The sequence below is a fragment of the Mytilus californianus genome, unplaced genomic scaffold (assembly GCF_021869535.1).
Source record: "Mytilus californianus isolate M0D057914Y unplaced genomic scaffold, xbMytCali1.0.p SCAF_8, whole genome shotgun sequence".
NCBI classification, from domain to species: Eukaryota; Metazoa; Mollusca; class Bivalvia; order Mytilida; family Mytilidae; genus Mytilus; species Mytilus californianus.
Window position 1 is genome coordinate 62,472,271 of NW_026262734.1, and position 22,145 is coordinate 62,494,415.

Genomic DNA, 22,145 nt, shown 5'->3' on the forward strand with positions numbered 1-22,145 from the left:
AAATATTGTATGTTTGCCCAAACGCGACCGACCCAAAAAAAACCCGCCGACTCAAATTCTTTTTTTGCCGTTTTTTTGAATATTTTTATTTTTTCGGACCTTTTTCGTGTCCGCTCCGTCATCGTATAAAACTTAATGTTCGTCGTCTTTGCGTTTGAAAGTAACTGTGAATAAGATTAAAAGAAAGCGTGTAAGAGACGCAGTTAATCGATATTCGATGTTCTCGGTTTTTATCTTCGGATTTAAAGAACGGTTACTTCTGCTTTGGCACCGGCTACTGCAAAATTGTCAAAAATAATATTTTCACAAAGTTTTCATTTTTTACCAAGTCGATGAAACATTGATAATTAAAGAAATTCAGACATAAACGATTCATTTTCTGAAGAACAGAGATTTAAGCATTTACTTTACAGTGTGAAGCAGATTATTTAATAAAAAAACAACTTTTTATCACTTCATTCACTTCCGGTACTTGTTACACGAGATCGTACATCAATCTAACTTTCGGCGACAAAATAAGTTTGTTACTTCATTTGAACGTGATAAAAATTGCCTCCAGTTAATGTTTAATCCATTTATTGCATTAAAAACGTTATATTCCTTTCCAAATAGCTTGTCAAACATCGTTTATTTTTGTAAATTTTCTTCGTCCGCCATTAACTGTTTTCTAACTACGGATCGGAAACGGACCAGCTATGACCGAAATCCGTATTTTTACAATAATAACTACGGACGCATGAATGGAACAGCTGACAAGGAAATTGGTCCCAAATGGAAAAATTGCGCATTCCACACGCATTAACAGACTATTTATTAGATTTACTTGATTAATGTATATAATTCCATATATATGGATTGTTTCAAAATATTGATTAAACTTGCTTAATTAACTCTGGGACTATAATACTAATATCAATATATATGGCCCAGCTTAACTTTGTATATCTTTTGATGAGAAACACTGAATTTCATAAACATGATAAACAAGATAGTTTTTTAATTGAATTGTGATTTATATATTATAATTTCTTTATCTTTTTGTCATAAAAAAAAATCTTTTTAGTGCTAGATATTTAGTTGGTAGTTTCTCACAAGAACCTAAACTTAAACAACTTTGAATTTGAACTTTTACTTTAATTGTATACTCATATATGAATTGAACAATATAAAAAGAACATTATTTACATATGACCCTTTGTACTATAGGTAGTAAAAACCAAACATTGTAGCACAGTGTGCAAAGGAGCACTTCTCCCTATCAGTTTCAAAAAGAGAAGTCACTTCTGCCTATGATTCTGAAGTAGTGTGAGCCCTGCATGATTATGCATTTAAGGATGTACTTAGGTCAGGTTTTGGAATTTCTGTCAGATGTTTGGACTCTGGTTTTTTCCTACGATACAGGGTAAAATATTTTGCCCCATGACCCCCATTTTTTTCCCATATATAATACTTCAATTAATAACTCATAAAAGGTCATATACCAAAATTTAAGCAGATTGTAGATTTCTTCTCTTTCCATTAGTTTGCTTCTTAACTTAAATGCTCTTGAAGTCTTCTGACTTATAGTATCAATTTTAAATTCTACATTTTTCTAATTTCACCAAAGTACATCCTTAAAGAGTTCACCTTTTTGCCTGCAACAGTCCAATTCATCATTTGATTTATTGTAATAAGTATGTGAAATTATTAATACTGAGAAATAAAAAAAAATGTCTATGGGTTCGAATTATTTGAATAATTGCATGTCTACAGTTAAACTAAAAATATTTTCAACTAATAAGATCAAATTTGAATCTTTTCCTGAATGATCACCATGTCTTACAGAGTCATCCTTCATCATTTTCCTCAAACAACTTCAACTACTTGTTAGCTGAAAGTCTTGTTATAGTGATAATAATATTTATGTGATCAACTTTATAGAAAATATGTGACCATCTTGCTGCTCATTTACCTTATCATCATTAAAAAAAATGGTGTTTGATTAGGACTAAATTAGAGTTCAGGAGCCCCCAGAATGCAGGATTTTTGCACCATTTTAGAAAAAAAAACCTCGCCGTGATGGGCGACGAGCTTGCCTGCTACTTTAATTATTAATCCTGCTACTTCAAAACCTAGTGACATCCCTGTAAAGAAGTAAAACATGTGAAAATGGCAGACAGTTTTTCATGGCTTTTGATTGTCTCTACAAAGGTTTGACGGAAAAAAAGATATACTGTTTTAATATTTTCATGCAAATTCTGATCAAAAAAAAAAGAATTTGCCTACCTACCTACCCACACCCAGTCATCATGGGTCGGGTTTGGGCAAACTGAAATATTTTTAATTGTGGCCCAAAAAAGACTGAAATTGATTCAACAAATAAGTGTATTATTGAAGCTTACAACCAAGCTGCCAATAGCAGGACACAAACACAGATTTTATCTCTGATAGTAAACAACTTCACAAAATCAGAACTTCAGAATATGATCCCAGGAGTCACAGTTTCACGTGTTGATGCTGCAAGAAAGCATGCTATGGTAACAGGCCCTGGTAACATCCTTAATCCACCAAAGATATATCGAATGAAATTAACAAGACCAAAGATTGCTCATTTCATTGACTATATACTTAATCCATTATATTCCAGTATTGTTGGATTCGGCCAAACTGTTCTGAAGCTATCAACAAATGAAAAGTTAACAATTCCAAAAGTAGTCAGGAATTTAATACATGCTAGAATTATAAACAGTTATCAGACATACTGCCTTGAGACTGGATTTTCTTCTTTCAGCAAAGCTTCATTATATAGAATCCTAAAAGTTTGTAATGCTTCTAAGCAAAAGGCACTTCAGGGACTAGACAATACCTCTGCTGCTGGTATGGGTGCCATTGACAACTTGACCAAGGTTGTCACAAAATTAGAGGCATATGGATTGCAACATGAAGATGTCAATAAGCTGAAAGAAATGCTTCAACTTGTCAATCAGTTCCTCAAATTTGAGTACAAACTTCACCTTAGAAAGGATGACCAATGTGCAGACCATTGTACACCTTTTGCTCTAAGTGATTCTGTCGATCAGAACTTTGCTACAAAATGCAATCATTCACACACCCAATCCTGTGAAAAATGTAAACTTGTAGACTCTTGTGTGAACATTGTTGAGAAGGCATTCGGTAATTTAGACATTCCAAAAACATTATCTGATGAAATAAGTTATGAACTTGAAAATGGAGCACGGAATGTATTGGAATGGAAAAGACATCTATTGAGAACAGTTCACCAAGATGGAGCCAGGAATGATGTTTTAAGTGATCTTAAGGACAATCAGGGAATGCTTATAATGGACTGGGGTATGAAATTCTTGCCATTCATCTATAGAGAAACACAGTCAGACTTTTTTGGCAAAAAAGGCATCAGTTGGCATTTTTCCTGCCTTGTTCTTTGTTCACCAATAGACAGAGAAAAACTTGATCTTTTTTGTTATGTACATATTTTAGAGGATGGATCACAGGGTTGGTTCTCTATTGCCAATATACTTGTTCACCTTCTTCATGAATTCAAAAGTGAAAAACCCTTATTAGAAGAATTATTCCTGAAAAGTGACAATGCTGCTTGCTACCATTGCACAAATCTGATTTCATTCATACAACAATGTAACAAAGACTTTCCTATCAAAATCAAGCAGTACAACTTCAGTGAGGCTCAGGCCGGAAAAGATTTATGTGACAGCAAGACCGGCAGTTGTAGACTGCATATATTTAAGTATGCCAATGAGGGACATGACATTTTAAATAGTAATGATATGAAAACAGCATTGGAAAGTCACGGAGGTGTAAAAGGGACACAAACTTGTATAGTTTCTGTAAATCAAGAAGTAGAACCTAAGATTAGAACTAAGATTCCAGGAATCAGTAGTTTCAACAATTTCATCTTTTTGGATGATGGAATTGTTGTCAAGAAAGCATACAATGTTGGTAGTGGAAAGAAGATAGGTAATGGAACACTTACAGATAAAAACCTTGAAGTAGAAAGAGTTTACAACCTGAAGGTAATTTAGAGTCCTGTTAAATACTGATATATTAGATTACATAGAAATTAACAACTATAGGTCACTGTACAGCCTTCATCAATGAACTAAACCTATACCACAGGCAGATATGAAAGGTCCTAGAATTAAGTTCACTACGCCCACAGTTAAGTTCATAGTAAAAACATGAAATTCTATCATTTAGAGTTAAGCAAGCTACAAATTTAAGAATTTGAGGAATGTGTACTTTTAATAGATTTCTTGTACAGGCTGTATATAAAAAAAGGCAACTGGTTTTAACAACATGAATAAATATAAATGAAAAAAAATAATATTCTTGTCCTGTTATGGCTCACCTGGTTCAAAAGACCAGTTTGATGTCTTGTAATTATTTGATGTCCATCAAAAAAATTCTTAACCTCTGAAACTACTGGTAATTGTTTGGATAAAAAAATAGGCCACACTCATCTGAAGTCATTAGATGAGCTTTTCAGGCTCCACAGAGTCTGTAGCTTAATGCATTTATTTCAGTCAAGTTAAACATTTATCAATTTTTAGCTCACCAGGCCCACAGGGCCAAGTGAGCATTTCTCATCACTTGGCGTCCGTCGTCCATCCTCGTCGTCCGTCGTTGGCTTCCTGCGTCCGTTAACTTTTACAAAAATCTTCTCCTCTGAAACTACTTGGCAAAATTTAACCAAACTTGGCCACAATCATCACTAGGGTATCTAGTTTAAAAAATGTGTCCAATGACCCTGCCCACTAACCAAGATGGCAGACATGGCTAAAATTAGAACATAGGGTAAAATGCAGTGTTTGGCTTATATCTCGGAAACCAAAGCATTTAGAGCAAATCTGACATGGGGTAAAAATGTTGATCTATCTGCCCTGAAACTTTCAGATGAATCAGACAACCCGTTGTTGGGTTGCTGCCCCTGAATTGGTAATTTTAAGGAAATTTTGCCGTTTTTTGGCTATTATATTGAATATTATTATATAGAGATAAATTGTAACAGCAATAATGTTCAGCAAATTAAGATCTACAAATAAGTCAACATGACCAAAATTGTCAGTTGACCCCTTAAGGAGTTATTGCCCTTTATATTCAATTTTTAACAACTTTTCGTAAATTTTTGTAACATGGCCAAAAATAGTACATAGGGGTTAAATGCAGTTTTTGGCTCATATCTCTGAAACCAAAGCATTAAGAGCAAATCTGATGAGGGTTGCATTGTTCATTAGGTCAATATCTATCAAGCAATTTTCAGACCAATCAGGCAACCCATTGTTGGGTTGCTACCCCTGAATTGGTAATTTTAAGAAAATTCTGCAGCTTTTGGTTATTATCTTCAATATTATTATAGATAGAGATAAACTGTAAACAGCAATATTTTATGTACAGCAAAGTAAAATCTACAAATAAGTCAACATGACCAAAATGGTCAATTGACCTCTTGAGGAGTTGTTGCCCTTTATTGTCAATTTTTAACAATTTTCATAAATTTTTTAAATTTTTGTAAATTTTTACAAAATATTTTCCTCTGAAACTACTGGGCCAAGTTCATTATAGATAGAGATAATTGTAAGCAGCAAGAATGTTCAGTAAAGTAAGATCTACAAACACATCACCATCACCAAAACACAATTTTGTCATGAGTACATCTAATATGCACAAAGACCAAGGTGAGCAACACAGGCTCTTTATACCCTCTAGTTTTTTATACGACCGCAAAAAAAATTTGCGGTGGTATATTGGTATGACGTCCGGCGTCGTCTTTGTCCGAAGACACATTGGTTTTCGCACTCTAACTTTAGTTTAAGTGAATGGATCTCTATGAAATTTTACCATAAGGTTCAATACCACAAAAGAGAGGTTGGGATTGATTTTGGGGGTTATGGTACCAACAGTTAAGGAATTATGGGCCAAAAAGGGGCCATGAATAAGCATTTTTATACGAAAATTTTTGCGGTCGTATATTGGTATGACGTTGGCGTTGTCAATACCACAAAAGGAAGGTGGAGATTGATTTTGGGGGTTATGGTACCAACAGTTAAGGAATTAGGGGCCAAAAAGGGGCCAAAAATAAGCATTTTCTAGTTTCCAGACAATAACTGTGGAACGGTGTATGGATCTCTCTGAAATTATACTACAAGTTTCTATACCACAAAAGGATCGTTAGGATTTGCTTTTGGGGGTTATGGCTCAAACCGTTTAGGAATTAGGGGCAAAAAAGGGGGAAAACAAGGTTGTCCTGGTTAATGGACAAATACTTTAGTACAAAACATAATTTAAAGCAGTGTAAGGGAGATAAATCAAATACATCATTGAAATTATCTCCCTTACACTGCTTTTAAATTATGTATAAAGTAATGGTTAATGAACAATTAAGATAATTTAAAACGGTGTAAGGGAGGTAATCCAAATACAACGTTTTGGTTACTTCCCTTACACTGCTTTTAAATTATGTTTAAAGAAATGCATATTTATAAAGGAAGACCAGTAAAAATATCTGCAAATGTTGCATCTTTTTTTTTTACAAAAAAATCCATATGAAAGATTTGACACTATATTTTAAATTCTATTATAAAATAGATTAAGTTAGCACTATGGTAAATTTAAATGGGTAATTATGGTTGCAAACTCCATTGGAAATTTGAATTAAGATTATGACCATATCTTGAGGGAAAGAATTTTTTTGGGAAAAAAAGGGGGGGTAAAAAGAAATTGTGGGGGGTCAATTTTTTCTCATTTCAGATTTCAGAAATTAAAAAGAATTATTCTTCAAATATTATTTTTTTTTCAAATTTCAAATATTGAAGAAATTCAAGAAGTAGTCTTTAATTGCACAGTATGGCGCATTAGATTTGTAAAATCTTTGACCACATTTATTTATTTGTTATGCCGAATCTAACCTAGTATTTAGATTTTTAATTTTGGGTCCAGTTTTCAAATTGGTCTACATTAAGGTCCAAAGGGTCCAAAATTAAACTTTGTTTGATTTTAACAAAAATTAAATATATGGGGTTCTTTGATATGCTGAATCTAAACATGTATTTAGATTTTTGATTTTTGGCCCAGTTTTCAAGTTGGTCCAAATTGGGGTCCAAAATTAAAATTTGTTTGATTTCAACAAAAATTGAATATATGGGATTCTTTGATATGCTGAATCTAACCATATATTTAGATTTTTTATTTGTGGACCCTGCTATCAAATTGGTTCATATTGAGGTCAAAAGGGTCCAAAATTAAACTTCATTTGATTTCATCAAAAATTGAATTATTGGGGTTCTTTGATATGCCAAATCTAACCGTGTATTTAGATTTTTAATTTTGGGTCCTGTTTTTTATATTGGTCTACATTAAGGTCCAAAGGGTCCAAAATTAAACTTAGTTTGATTTTAACAAAAATTGAATTCTTGGGGTTCTTTGATATACTGAATCTAAACATGTGATTAGATTTTTGATTTTGGGCCCAGTTTTCAAGTTGGTCCAAGTTGGGGTCCAAAATTAAACTTTGTTTGATTTCAACAAAAATTGAATATATGGGGTTCTTTGATATGCTGAATCTAACCATGTATTTAGATTTTTTATTTGTGGGCCCTGCTATCAAATTGGTTCATATTGAGGTCAAAAGGGTCCAAAATTAAACTTTGTTTGATTTCTTCAAAAATTGAATTATTGGGGTTCTTTGATATGCCAAATCTAACCGTGTTTTTAGATTTTTAATTTTGGGTCCTGTTTTTTAAATTGGTCTACATTAAGGTCCAAAGGGTCCAAAATTAAACTTAGTTTGATTTTAACAAAAATTGAATTCTTGGGGTTCTTTGATATGCTGAATCTAAACTGGTGTTTATTTTTTTGATTATGGTAATTGCCTCAAAATTTTAGGAATTAGGGGCCCAAAAAGGGGCAAAAAACAAGCAATTTTCTAGTTTCATGACAATAACTTGTGTGTAAGTGTATGGATCTTTCTGAAATTGTACTACAAGGTTCCATATCACAAAGGGAAAGCTGGAATTGAGTTTGGGGGTAATTGCCCAAAACATTTAGGAATAAGGGGCCAAAAATAAGCATTTTCTAGTTTCCAGACAATAACTTGTGTTCAAGTGTATGGATCTCTCTGAAATTGTGCTGCAAGGTACCATACCACAAAGGGAAGGCTGGGATTGATTTTGGGGGTAATTGCCTCAAAATTTTAGGAATTAGGGGCAAAAAAGGGGCAAAAAACAAGCATTTTTCTAGTTTCAGGACAATGACTTGTGTGTAAGTGTATGGATCTTTCTGAAATTGTACTATAAGGTTCCATATCACAAAGGGAAAGCTGGAATTGAGTTTGGGGGTAATTGCCCAAAACGTTTAGGAATAAGGGGCCAAAAATAAGCATTTTCTAGTTTCCAGACAATAACTTGTGTTCAAGTGTATGGATCTCTCTGAAATTGTACTGCAAGGTACCATACCACAAAGGGAAGGCTGGGATTGATTTTGGGGGTAATTGCCTCAAAATTTTAGGAATTAGGGGCAAAAAAGGGGCAAAAAACAAGCATTTTTCTAGTTTCAGGACAATAACTTATGTGTAAGTGTATTGATCTTTATGAAATTGTACTACAAGGTTCCATATTACAAAGGGAAAGCTGGGTTTGAGTTTGGGGGTAATTGCCCTAAACATTTAGAAATTTGGGGCCAAAAAGGGGCCAAAAAACAAGCATTTTTCTAGTTTCAGGACAATAACTTATGTGTAAGTGTATTGATCTTTATGAAATTGTACTACAAGGTTCCATATTACAAAGGGAAAGCTGGGTTTGAGTTTGGGGGTAATTGCCCTAAACATTTAGAAATTTGAGGCCAAAAAGGGGCCAAAAAACAAGCATTTTTCTAGTTTCCAGACAATAACTTGTGTTCAAGTGTATGGATCTCTCTGAAATTGTACTGCAAGGTACCATAACACAAAGGGAAGGCTGGGATTGAGTTTGGGGGTGATGAATCATAAGGGGGTTCATAAATTTGGAGGGGGATTTTTTTTTCTTTTTTTTTTTTTCTTTAAAATTTTCCATTTTAAATTGGTTATTTCTGATTTATATATAAGAGCAAATAATAATGATATGGTTTGAATAGGTAAATTAAATTTTTTTAAGTTCTTAGACCACATTCATTCTGTGTCAGAAACCTATGCTGTGTCAAATATTTAATCACAATCCAAATTCAGTGCTGTATCAAGCTTGAATGTTGTGTCCATACTTGCCCCAACTGTTCAGGGTTTGACCTCTGTGGTCGTATCAAGCTGCGCCCAGCGGAGCATTTTATTTATTCATATGAAGTTGCACAAATCTGTTTTGCAAAAAATGCAACTACAAATGTTTCATGTTTTCAGGTAAATTATCCTTTTCCTGGAGCACATGAAGTTGGAACTGTTTCACTTAACCAGCACCATGTTGATGAAAACACTACTAACATGACTAATGAAAGTGTTGCAAACGAAGTTTCTGGAACAGTTGGAAATGACCACAATGCTGAAACTGATTCATTCTTTTCATGTCCAGATCCTTCATGTCAGAAGATATTTGCCAAGTGTTTCAATCTTGAAAGACATTTAGCAATAGGAAATCATTCATATCTCACAAATTCATGTACAAGTATGGATGAAGCTGTAAATATGTATGCCTCAAAATGTGAAACACTCAGGGAATCCAATAATTTATTAGTGTCAACATTTACAACAGATACTGAACTTAATATGAACAGTGATTCAGAGGACAGAATTGGATGGGCTATAAAAAACAAGAGAAAATCGACCCGATTCTCACTACAAGTGAAAGATTACTTAATTCAAATTTGTGAAGCTTGTGACAAAACTGGAAAACGTCCAGATTGTGGTTCTTTATCTGAAGAAATAAAGAAAGCTTCCAATGAAAATGGGGAAAAACTTTTCAAAAAAGAAGAATGGTTGAGCAGCACACAAATTAAAGGATTCATTGCATCCTATTTGTCTAGAAAATCAAAGTCATCTGACCATGACACTACACCTCCTCCATCTAAAAAACAATCAGTTTCTCAAAATGAATATGTGTTTGAAGAAGTTAGAATGGAAGATGACGAGAAACTTTCTGAAATCGTGACAGCTTTGGAAACGGATGACTACAATGAAAATATGAATAATATGGTTGACAATGTTTTCTTAGCTATTAACATACAATCATAATCATAGTCTCTCAGTATAGATACACAATTGTAGATATTTTCATGGTTTTATTAGTCCCCTACCGACGAAGTCGAAGGGGACTTTAGGTTTGCACTCCGTCCGTCTGTCTGTCTGTCTGTCTGTCTGTCTGTCTGTCTGTCTGTCTGTCTGTCAGTCCGGCAAATCAGTTTTCCAGACTTTTTTTCTTCGTGCTTGAAGATATTGATTTGCTATTTGGTTTATTGATTTATTATGACAAGTTACAGATCAAGTTCAATTTTCACGATTTTAGCTTTTCACTTTGTTCAGTTAAAGCCCTTTCCCTAGAATTAAATTTTTGATGAAATACTTATTAATTAGTAGATTTCTGTTCAAAGGGAAATAACTCATTTTTTAAAAGACAAAATGACATTTTGGATTTTTTTCCTTTTCTTTGGTAAATTGTTTGAAGAATTTAGTGGTAGGTTTGTTATTCATTCTGGAAGGTATTGATTTGATAATAAGTATATAGTTTTATCATGACAAGTTACAGATCAAGTTGGAATTTTGTTCCAGTCTGATAATTTTGTGCAGAGTTATGGTCTTTGGACATAGAAAATTCACTTAAATAATCAGTTTTCAACAGTTTTTTTCGTCATGCTTGAAGATTTTGACTTGATATTTTATGTAGTTTACACCATGACAAGTTATAGATCAAATTAGAATTTCATTCCATTACAATGAATTTGTAACCGGTAGGGGACTATGTATTGCCATGCAATACTCACAGAATGCTTGTTACTTTAAGGATGTACTTACACGACTTAAGTCAGGTTTAGGAATTTGTGTCAGATTTTCGGACTCCTTTGTTTTTTTTATTTGTTACAAGGTAAAATATTTTACCCCATATAAAAATACATGTTGAGCAGATTCTAAATTTATTTTCTTTTGATTTTCAGACCCAAATCATACAAGTACTAAAAAATGCAAATATAAGATTAAAGTCTGAGACAGCCTTTTTTTTAAATTAAATATCTGGAAAAGGAGCGCACTAAAGTATCAATAATTTTAGCTTATTTTGTTCTTGAACTAATGTTCCTCTTACTTATACAACATGTACTTTAAGTCTTATAGTATATTTTATTCTTGTTTTTTTTTTAATTCATCTAAGTACATTTTTGTACATCCTTGATCAATGTTAATTTTAATCAGTTCATGCATGATTCAGTGATCTACATTAAGATTCATAGTTACATCAGTTTCAAATGAATTATAAATATTTTTTTAAAATTAATATTTGATGTATTTGTCAAACTTGCATGTTTTTTATGCCCTTGACCTTACTTTCATGGGTACTTCTAAAATGATTTTTCTTCATAATATTTTATCCTGATCAGTGGAGCAGTAAAGACGTTTCATGTTTGACTCTTTGTTTATATATACATGTATGTCTCAAAATAGTTAGATGTAAACTTTAAAAAGAAAATGATCATAATATAACTGTAACCATTAATAATTTATAACTTGGCATTTGATAGACACCCCTGTCATTTTGCCTGTATATCATTATTACAAGTATATGTATGTGTTGACTACTGGGTGTGTTTTTGGTTATTTGTGTTGTTGACCTAATTGCTTGCTGTTGCATTGAGGTATGCTTTTCCTTTTGTTCTTTTTAACTGTTGATATGCTCCTCTTTGAGTTTGCAATGCTTAATGTAAAAGATTCTCTGAGTTTGACTAGTTTAGGTGTCAAAGAAGATAACATCATTTCGCGGAATTTTCTTTTAATGAAAATTTTACATTGAAATAATGACTTGAATTGAATAGTTTGTTTATTTTGCATTACAGTAGATATAACTGTGTTGTATTTAACGTTTTTCAGATGTTCATCTGTAGTTTTATTTGTTGCATGTTAAAACTTAATTTGCAACAGTAAAACTACTGATGAGCATCCGCAAAGCTTCAAATACAATACAGTTATCTCTATTCTAAAAGTCCTGAATTTAAAAAAAAAATAGTTTTACTCATTTAATATCTGGAATGATGTTATATATTGTAGTAGTTTCTGATTTCTTTTTTACAAATTTTAAAAAGTCTTATTTCAATTAACAAGGTTAAACATTTAATAACGTTTACTGAAATTATGATTTGGGAATTACTTATATAATAGTGTATTTTGTTTAGTCGCATTGCAAATAGGAGTTATCTACCTTTATTTCAAGTCTGAAATTACTTAATTCATAAATCATTTAATGGAATTTTCCCTTTACTTTATTTATATAAAAGATGGTCTCTTATATTAAGCATATAAACATTTCAGATTTTCCTCCAAAAATGGTTCAAGTGCAAACAATCAGATAAACTAGTGTTAAAGCTAAAACATTATCATTCCTTCTCATCATTCTTTTTACAACAAAAAGATATATTTTACACTATTTATAATTGCATATATATGTCCCTTTTCTGAGTATTTAGAAATGCCTTTTAAATGAAATAAACCCTTGATCATGTTGATCAATTGTAAACGTGTGATTTAAAAATTTCTTGTTTTAGTAATTCCCCTGACTGATTCATACATATAAAAATACATTCTTAGAGTACTTTGTGTACTTTGATTATTTGTTCACAGGATTGTGCTGATTTGAATTAATCAATTGTATTGAAATGTGATAGAAAACTAGCATTCACTTGGTAGATTTTTTATGTTGTATTAATAATTTGTCATTTTTAATTGTTTTATAGAGCTTTCCAAGAGTGCTTTTAGTACTTTGATTTTATGTTTGCTGTATAATATTGCTTTGAATTACAGAAAACAGCATTCGTATTAATAAACGATTGTTTTATAAAATCTAAACCAGTAGTAATTGCTTTATTTAGAAAAAGAATGAGTTCATAACATGAAAATAGTATACAAATACAGATTGAAATATGCAGCAGACTAGCTGTACTATGAAACATACTACAGATATTTCTGATTATTTGCCGTGGGTGGATTTTTTTTATTTCTTTAACTTATCAAAGAGGTTTATTTTGATACAGTTAACTTTTAATTACAGCTTCACCTTTTCGACATTTTAGCATTTTTGTCTGGTGTTGATTTGGCTGAAATAGCCAATTCACTGTACACCAGTACTATGAATAGAGAAATTGGACTACCATAGAAATAAATATATATTTATTATTTTGTCTTTTTATTCCTTTTATAATGGTTTGTCACATGAATTGGTCATAAAAGATATTTATCATGACTATAATTGCTTATTTGTTAGATAAAAATGCTTAAAAAACACTAAAATTTGACAATTTTCCCGTAAAAAAAGGTGAAAAATAGATGGCGCTGCAAAACTCTGCAATCCAATAAAATTCAAGTAAAAAATTTTACAAGTGGAATTGGCATGGCATAAGTGTTGTGTGTACCAAATTTCATGACATTCTGTGAGAATCACTCCTGGACACTTTTGCATGGATTTCTGTGAGACAAGCTCTTAAGGAACAAATGAACAGCACAAGCAACTTAAAATGGCAAAAGAGTAAAAACAATATTTAGAACAATTTTCACAACAAGTTTTTAAATATCTAATAATCAGAACAGAACCAATATGTTTGTTAACCGAAATTGTGGAAATACATAATTATAGTCAAAACAATATCAAAAGGTCTTTCAAAGGGAAATATCTAGTAATACGCATAATAACATCCAAAGGCCTTACTACCGGGAAATTGAAAAAACCTTCTACGATTCAACACAATATCAAAGGTCATATTAAGATAACATTTCCTCGCTTAAATCTTCTAAACATGAATTGCATTTAAAAAGAAATACAAATGCGTGATTCTAAGCCATTGAGTTATCAAGTTTAAGAAAGATAAATGACCTGTTTGCTCTGGATGTATTTCACACTATGGTCGATTTCATAACAAGTAAGTCTTTCAATCTATGTATTACTTCATAGTTTCAAATACTAATATGTGAACTTTGAGATTCTAACAATCTGAAAGCTTATTTCTAAACTGTTTACCATATCATTAACGCCTAAATATAGCCACACAATACCATATTGACAGATAATGGCAATGTTTTATCCAGTATTTATCTAAACACATAGTTTAACTAAAATCAAATTGTGTTGGAAGTCAAGCTTTTTATTGTGTTTCGAATGTAAATTATTTCAATTTGTTTAACGACTTCCTTCGATAAAACTTTTTTAACTACATAGTATGTGATTTTGCAAAATGCTTTGAACATCATCATGTAGCGCTGGATAATATTTGAATTTTATAGAAATAAGTAATAGTGTTGAAAGGTGTTTTTGGCTCCCTTCTTAAAAAATTTTCATCGCTCTTTCGGTGGCTGATATCAAAGTTGCATTCGTCAATGTAATTACTGACAGTGTAAAACAGACCTCTCCCACCGTACACGTACTTATGATGATCACCATGTTTCGTGATTAACAACATAGTGTGTTTTATTTATAGCATGTTCTGATGCACTTTATTGTATAGTACTTGTTGCAGATGACCAAGACACGACACCCCGTTGTTCCCAGGTCTGTAGGATGTAGTACATGGCTCTAACCGATCCAGAAGCTGAAAGGATGTCGGAAAGAATGAAAACACCGACGACTTTTATACTATACTTATCATATTTGTACATTTGTGAAACGATAGACTTCATCCTGTTTCTCCATTTGCCTTAGGAGTAATAGAAATTTCGCCATAACACTGATACACACCATTCGAATAACGACCTGATGTTTTCAATATTCCCTAGTATGAGCGACTCGATTGATGAGTCACTTTGAATTCCTAAAACTCAGGAAATCCTGTTTGACGCACCTTCTCCAACTTTTGTAAAAGAGAGTTCTTCCCCATCACACGACAATGCAACTGTTGGGATAATCTTGTTGATTTGAAAAGCAATATCTTTCTGCGCTTTGACATCATAACAACGCTTGCTTTTGTTCGGTAATCTTTCTTTGGGATGCTTTATTCATGTTATAACTTTTGTATGGACGCCACTAGCTTTGATAGCATTTGACTAATATCGTATAGCATTGCATTGGTAGCTCTTTATATTTGTGAACGCGTCTTACCATTGTGTTAGCGCTGAAAACACAATAAATTCCTCAGCATTGCAAAGTTGGCCATCTTAAAGTTCATTTCTGTCTTCTTTTCCATGATTGTAACATCATAAAATGATAATTATCACATAATTTGTACTAACCATAAGTAGTATGACGGGTCAAACTAGTATAGCAAGATCGGCCTTTCCTTCGGGAGCACCTGTGATCACCCCAAGGTTTTGATAGTGTTTGTGTTGCTCAGTATTTAGTTAACTTTGCCGTGTTTTGAGGACTTGTTTGTCCTTTCGTCGTCTTTCTTTCTTTGTTGTCAGTTTCTTATCGACTTAACACATTTAATTGTCCCCTGGCTCTCTTCCGCCTCTTTGTTTCAGGGTATGCGAAACAACCCTTGTTCTTGGCGTGGAGACATGTGTGGTTGCATTGGTGTCCTTTGATGTCTTCATATTAAACTTTTGTCATACAGGTTTTGCACAAAGCTTTTGTTCCTGTCGGGATACCTTATATTGAATCAACACCATTCCTCCATAGCGTTTATCAATACTTATACTTGCAGCTACAAAGAACCGTTTACAAGAAACCATTTCCAAAATCCTTCTCATGGTGACGAAGTGTAAAGGCATATCAAAAACCCTTCCGGACATTTGTCGGATTCACATATCTTCACAATCCGGTAGGTACAGGACATAATCTTGATCGTTCATGATGTTGACCTCTCTTCTTTAGTTAGTACTGTTTCAACAGCCAAGCGCATATGTTATCAGACTTTATTTCATTTATTTATACATGTCTTTGGTTTGGCAAAACACATCTTATTTGGGTTTGTAATTTTTCTTCGTCTTCGTCGTTGTTGTGTCTTCCTCATATGCATTTGTCATATCGACGATGCTCGGTTCCAGATAAAAGCATTCTTTATTGGTGGAGAGAGATCCACGTTTGGCTTCTTTCACAAATCCCTTCTGAGAAGCCTTATGTAATAGTTGATAGATTGGCTGAGTAAGCGAATTTCAGATGACGTTTAAGAGATAATAATCACGTTACAAGGATAAGTTTGTTCTATAGCGTTGTCTAACAATAGTCTGATTTCCTGTTGGTCAAACTCTGGTGGATCGATGAGGGAATAAGAAGTGAAAGAGCATTTTTGTGACAGTGTCATTGTATATATGAGATATCTTCTCGTAGATTTATTTAAATGAATAATGATCCACTGTGTAAAATGTCGGGGGAAGACGAAGACGGAAAACGTTTGTGATACTTTGGTTAACACCGCTATGCAACGAACAACTGGATGGTGCAATGTTTGTGGTTTGTCAGAGGCTCATTATGTCTCTATATTAGATGATGCTGATTTGATGAATAAGCTGGTCAACAGTTTGTCCATAGAGATGAAATAGACGGGATATACATAGAACTTTCCAAACAAACGTCAAAATGCAGATTCATCATCCAAACCTTGGTTGATTCCGGTCAACAAATTCTATCAACCGACAAGTAGATATGATCTCCAAATAGAAGGACACAGCAATACGTAACAACAGCATTTTCGATAAGCTCCATCGTATCCACATCTCTAGAGTGGGAGAAAGAATTGATCGCCACATGGTCAGACCTCTAATTGGACCAAAAGTGAGTTTCGGAATAGCTGCTTGAAAAGTAATGTTCAATGTTATGATCAACAACTTGAAGATGATTATTTGAAACTACTCCTCCTTCAGGCGCCAACTCTAATCGATCAATATAATGATCAACTCTTATTATAATTTTTAACTTCAAAGAAAATTGTATGACTTTCTAGGTCTTGATTGATGTTTTCCACTTACTTTTTCGAATGTATATTACACGTTTATAACAGGTAATTACCCATTCCTTGTCTGTAATTTGTTCGTGTCAGATTATCCTGGTTCATCGACGGATTCTGATTATAACAAATTTCTCTATAAACACTTAAACCAGCCTGACCATTATAAATTTTCCATAAAAGTCAGAAATAAAGAAAATTTATCATTCACCAAATGACTAAAAATTAAGAACATTATATTGCAACAAAGAGAATATTTTTTTATGAGGAACTTTAATTTTAAAGTAGTTTGCTTATAAGGGTTTTGATGCTATCAATATGAGTGAATACGAGACCATTAACCTGAAGAATGTTAAATCCTATCCTGTCGCCTTTTCTTGTTCATCATCCGCATACATATATAGACCCGTCGCTACTTATGATATAACAATGGACCTTGATACCGTGAGCAAAAACAAAACTTACAGAATTGCTAGTCCAAAGGCCGAAATATAGATTTCCCAAGCCAATCGGATAAACGAACATTTCTGGTTACTGGCGTATGCAGTTGAAGACTTTGCCAGAAAATGGATTAAGGGCGAGTCAAATAAAAATAAACTGGATACTTTATCTTAATGGATCAATGCTTTGGGCAGTAGATTTCGGAAAGTTAATCCTCTCTTGACGACAAATATGTTGTTATTCCAACAGAAATAGGGTAAAAAATGTGTCTGATATGAAAAAAAAATATTTGGAATGTCTTACTGTAGAACTCTGAATGAACAGCAAATCGTGGAATCCAACATATGTACGAAGGAAGAGATTTCAGAAAATCACTAACACGTTCCTCTCTTTTTTGGTATTAACATAAACTGGACGATAAGAATCTCCCGTCTTGATTCTGGACACCTAACATTCACAAAACCCCTTATAAATGACGATGAAAAACCCGATCGTGTAGATGTTTTACTTAACATTTTTATGAAGTTACTACCTTTTTTCTACAGTAACATATACACGTTGCGCACGGTTTTTTTTTAACCAGTGACCTTAACATGATGTTCTCGATATCATGTATCAGAAGATGATTTTGCCCTTGTTCTTGAAAGAACGTTTCAAGCGTTCAAGCTTGTGATTGATTAGCTTAATCTACTGTAATGAATTTGTTAACCTGAATCCGATTTTTCGGAACAAAAATCTATATTTCATATCAATGTAACTTAAATTGGTGGCATATATAAATTGTTTTACTGAATAATCATTTACAGAAATTGTCATCCTTTTATTCCGCATTAATCATGTCAATGAATGCATACCTTAATTTCCAATTTAACACTTAATGATTTTTTTTATTAAATATTAAATATTGAATTAACTTATGTTTCCTCTCATTCCATATTTATATTATTGTATGATGCTTTCATTGTCGTATTAAATCTAGGCAAGTAAAATATTTGTGAATCATCCATATTTTTGTGGCAATTTACATGTTGTTTTTTTTTGTTATATCTTATCATTGGGTTTTCTTTTCTTTCCTTTTTTCAATCAACGATTATATTATACTTATTCTTTTGGCGATTTGATAACTGTAGATAGACGACGTTTGACATACACTTATCCAAGGATTACCTTTAATCAAGAAACAAAACTTTTCTATAATATGTTTCAACAAAGCAAAATATTTGATACACTCTTTTTGATAGGATTTATAGAAAAGTAATTAATATTTTAGATATAATGTATGCAGTATTATGATAGTTGGAATAAAATGCACAAATATTGAATGAATCCTTTTAATTCATAAAAAATTGTATTTAATGTAAAGGGAGCGCCTGTTCCGTATTACTCTTAACGGAAACGTATTTTTTTTACCTAGAAAATACAATACGTAAATATTGAATGCACAGCTTTAAGGACGTATGGCTATTATAGATATCAAAATGCAAATTTCAACACAAAAATGCACATGAAAGATTAGATAAACTATATAATTAATGTTTGAAGATACATGAAACCCAAATGGAATCTTAATTCCTTCAACAACCTTGCAGCTTTGAAGTTCGAAACTAATATTTTTTTTTTATATCATTGAACGTGAAAAAATAGTTGTGCCTCCGCAAACAAAGTATTGATGTGTATATACAGGAATCTGTCTCTCCTCGGCTTATCTACCGGTGTGCATTGTAAGCGGAACTTCCTCCTAAACGGCAGGGCCGATATTTGATAAAAAATTCCACAACTCATATGAACATGGTTATTGTCATCACTTGGCGAGCATCGTAGTCTTTGTACACTTTTTTGAAAACAATAAAAGATTATTCAAAAATGTAAAATGATCAGAAAATAAAATATATTTTGACAAGTGCGCTATTCAGACTCTTATGAGACACTTGTTCATTTTAGATAGCTTGCTATTTTAGTTTGACGAAGAAATAACTCTTATCCAATAAAAGCAGGAAAAATATTTTCTCTCAGAAATACAAGACAGACTATATATAAATAAGAAGTATGTAGCTGCTTCTGAATAAAGTCTAGAGTTTTACTTTATGTAGGGGTATCGATGACCGAGGGGTCTAAGTAGTCTAACTTCTGTATCACTAGCTAGTCAACACTGGGGCTGTGAGTTTGAATTCGCATGTAGTAGGTGCGCTCGACTCCAATCTGAACAAGGATTGTTATTTTTCCTAACGAAGGTCGGTGGTTCTATCCAGGAAATAAGAGTGAGTACTCGTGTGACGGAAATTCGATCAACAGCTGAACATGTCTTTGTAAAACTACAAAAATTGCAATTCCTTGGCCCCCGCTAAACCCTCGCACCCAAAGAGTCGGCTCACTATATGTGACCCTCCATTACATTTCCAGGCTTATGGTGGTAAACGTCAAAATGTGAAAATGTCGATGTAAAGTTACATAACGTTATTGAATGTCCAATTATAGCATGCGGTAAAGTTTCATTTTTCATGACTTGAGGAAATTTGAATTGTACATTAAGATATACAAAACAAGTACATTTTAACGTTAAATTATTAATTAAGGTTAAAATCCCGTTTAATTATATTTTTTTTTATCATGCTGTTTGACTGTTTCATCTTACTCTGCATTAACAGATCTTTAATTTTAATCACTATGTCAGGATACATGTAGATAATGTTTCACAATAAGATGATAGATGAACATTAGAAAGCACATTAAGTAATACACAGCCCCTTGATGGTAAATTATATATCTTGGTATTCACTCTCAAAGCATTGGTGTAGTTTTCCTTACTAAAGAAAGAAAAATGTTTAATTTATTATTATCATTTCTTTACAGATTCTGGTACATTGTTGCTATGGCAACCGAATTTATAAAATTATTTAGTTATTAAAGTTACAATTACGTTTTAATTAATTAAAAAAGACTTGACCTCCACCCCCCCCCCCCCCCCCCCCCCCTTTACGCCTTTCTCCAAATAAAAACAATATGACAAGTTTCAAGGATAACTATAATAGATGAACAGATATGTGAAAATTTAAAGAAAAAATGAATGTTTATTTTGCAGAATCTAGCAAAATGACTTGTCAGGATGTTTTGAATCTATGTATACTTCATAAAAAGGCAAAAAAAAAACCATTTTGACCCTGGTACCTTCAAAAGCCTGGAAATCTCATTGCTGGTCACATATCATATAGTGATATACCAAACTTATTTTTACACTTAATTAGGATTACAGGTTCATCTGACAAATTTATATAAATAAGAAGATGTGGTATGAGTGCCAATGAGACAACTATCCATCCAGGTCACAATTTATAAAAAATTAACAATTATAGGTTAAAGTACGGCCTTCAACACGGAGCCTTGTCTCATACCGAACAGCAAGCTATAAAGGGCCCCAAAATTACTAGTGTAAAACATTTCAAACTGGAAAACCAACGGTATCATCTATATGAATCACTCCAACAAACTACAACCACTAAACGACAGGCTCCTGACTAAGGACAAGTAAATATAAATGCCACGCGTTCAAACGTTTTAACATGCGCCAACCTTCAACCTAACCTGAGACAGAAGTATAATATTACAACATAAAAAGCCACACTATAAAATATCAATTGAAATGGCTAAACTCGATCAAAAAGACATTTAAACAAACACAAGTAAACATACACAGAACGAATAAGTTTGGTCTATGACACAATATAAATACAAAATTAAAACGTAGTTGCCTATTAAACACAGACGTAACGGGTAGTAATAAAAAAGATGTAGGAAGAGTGTCAATAAGAAAATTCTTATTTGGGACAGAATGGCGTCAAATAAAACAACGTACACAGGTAAATTTAAATATAATAATTATGTTGTAAGGAGTACGGAAGTTAAAATTTTTCACAAAATTAATAAATTTGTTGTTCAGAGTACGAGTACAGAAGTGAACATTTATCGTCATACTAAATACTTAAGGTGGTACATATTAAAAAAATGAGACGAGTTATAACACAGTATAAGTAAACATTGAATTACAGAAATGCACTACAAATTGTCTCAACAGGTCAAACTAACACGAAAGAACGATTTGAGAGTACTCGCACTTACTGAAAGCTAGTTAAAAGCCAAAACCAATTAATAATAAAAATCATGCATCAGAGACTAAAATCAATTAAAACACTTCCCAGGGATTTCGTGTTTTACCGCCATGGACAGTCAAAGAAGACATGACTTGTACAATGCAAAAATAAAAGTATCGACAGGCAGTAGGATTGTTAGGATTTAACCATATAATAAATATGTATCATGTTATATATAGATAAAGCAATCTCTAAATTGAAAATTAACGTGGATGTGTATTTTTACATCCCCAAAACCATTCGAAAAGATAACAAATTTAGTAATGTATTCTGTAATTAAAAACAAACAGATTTTAGTTTTTCATTCTCTGTGGATACTACTCTCAAATAATCTAAAATAAACTGATAGTCGTGTGAAGAGGATAATTCTGTATGAACTAAAAATTTTGTTTACAACACGTATTAAATAAGAGACACCTATTCATATAATGATAAATCTATGCTATACGTGTTGGGATCATATTTCATTCATCTAAATTGGTCTTGCTTTTGTCTGCAATTTTTCATGTCAATAGT

At 32.6% G+C, this 22,145-nt stretch overlaps 1 protein-coding gene across 1 annotated transcript; it reads left to right on the top strand.

The window, feature by feature from the left end:
• Nucleotides 1–2,347: 2,347 nt before the first annotated feature.
• LOC127711547 (uncharacterized) lies at nucleotides 2,348–13,345 on the top strand. Its single transcript, XM_052217631.1, has 2 exons — nucleotides 2,348–4,028; nucleotides 9,377–13,345. Exons 1-2 carry the CDS (start codon nucleotides 2,463–2,465, stop codon nucleotides 10,202–10,204), a joined length of 2,394 nt encoding a protein of 797 aa, XP_052073591.1. The 5' UTR covers nucleotides 2,348–2,462; the 3' UTR covers nucleotides 10,205–13,345.
• The last annotated feature ends 8,800 nt before the right edge of the window (nucleotides 13,346–22,145 follow it).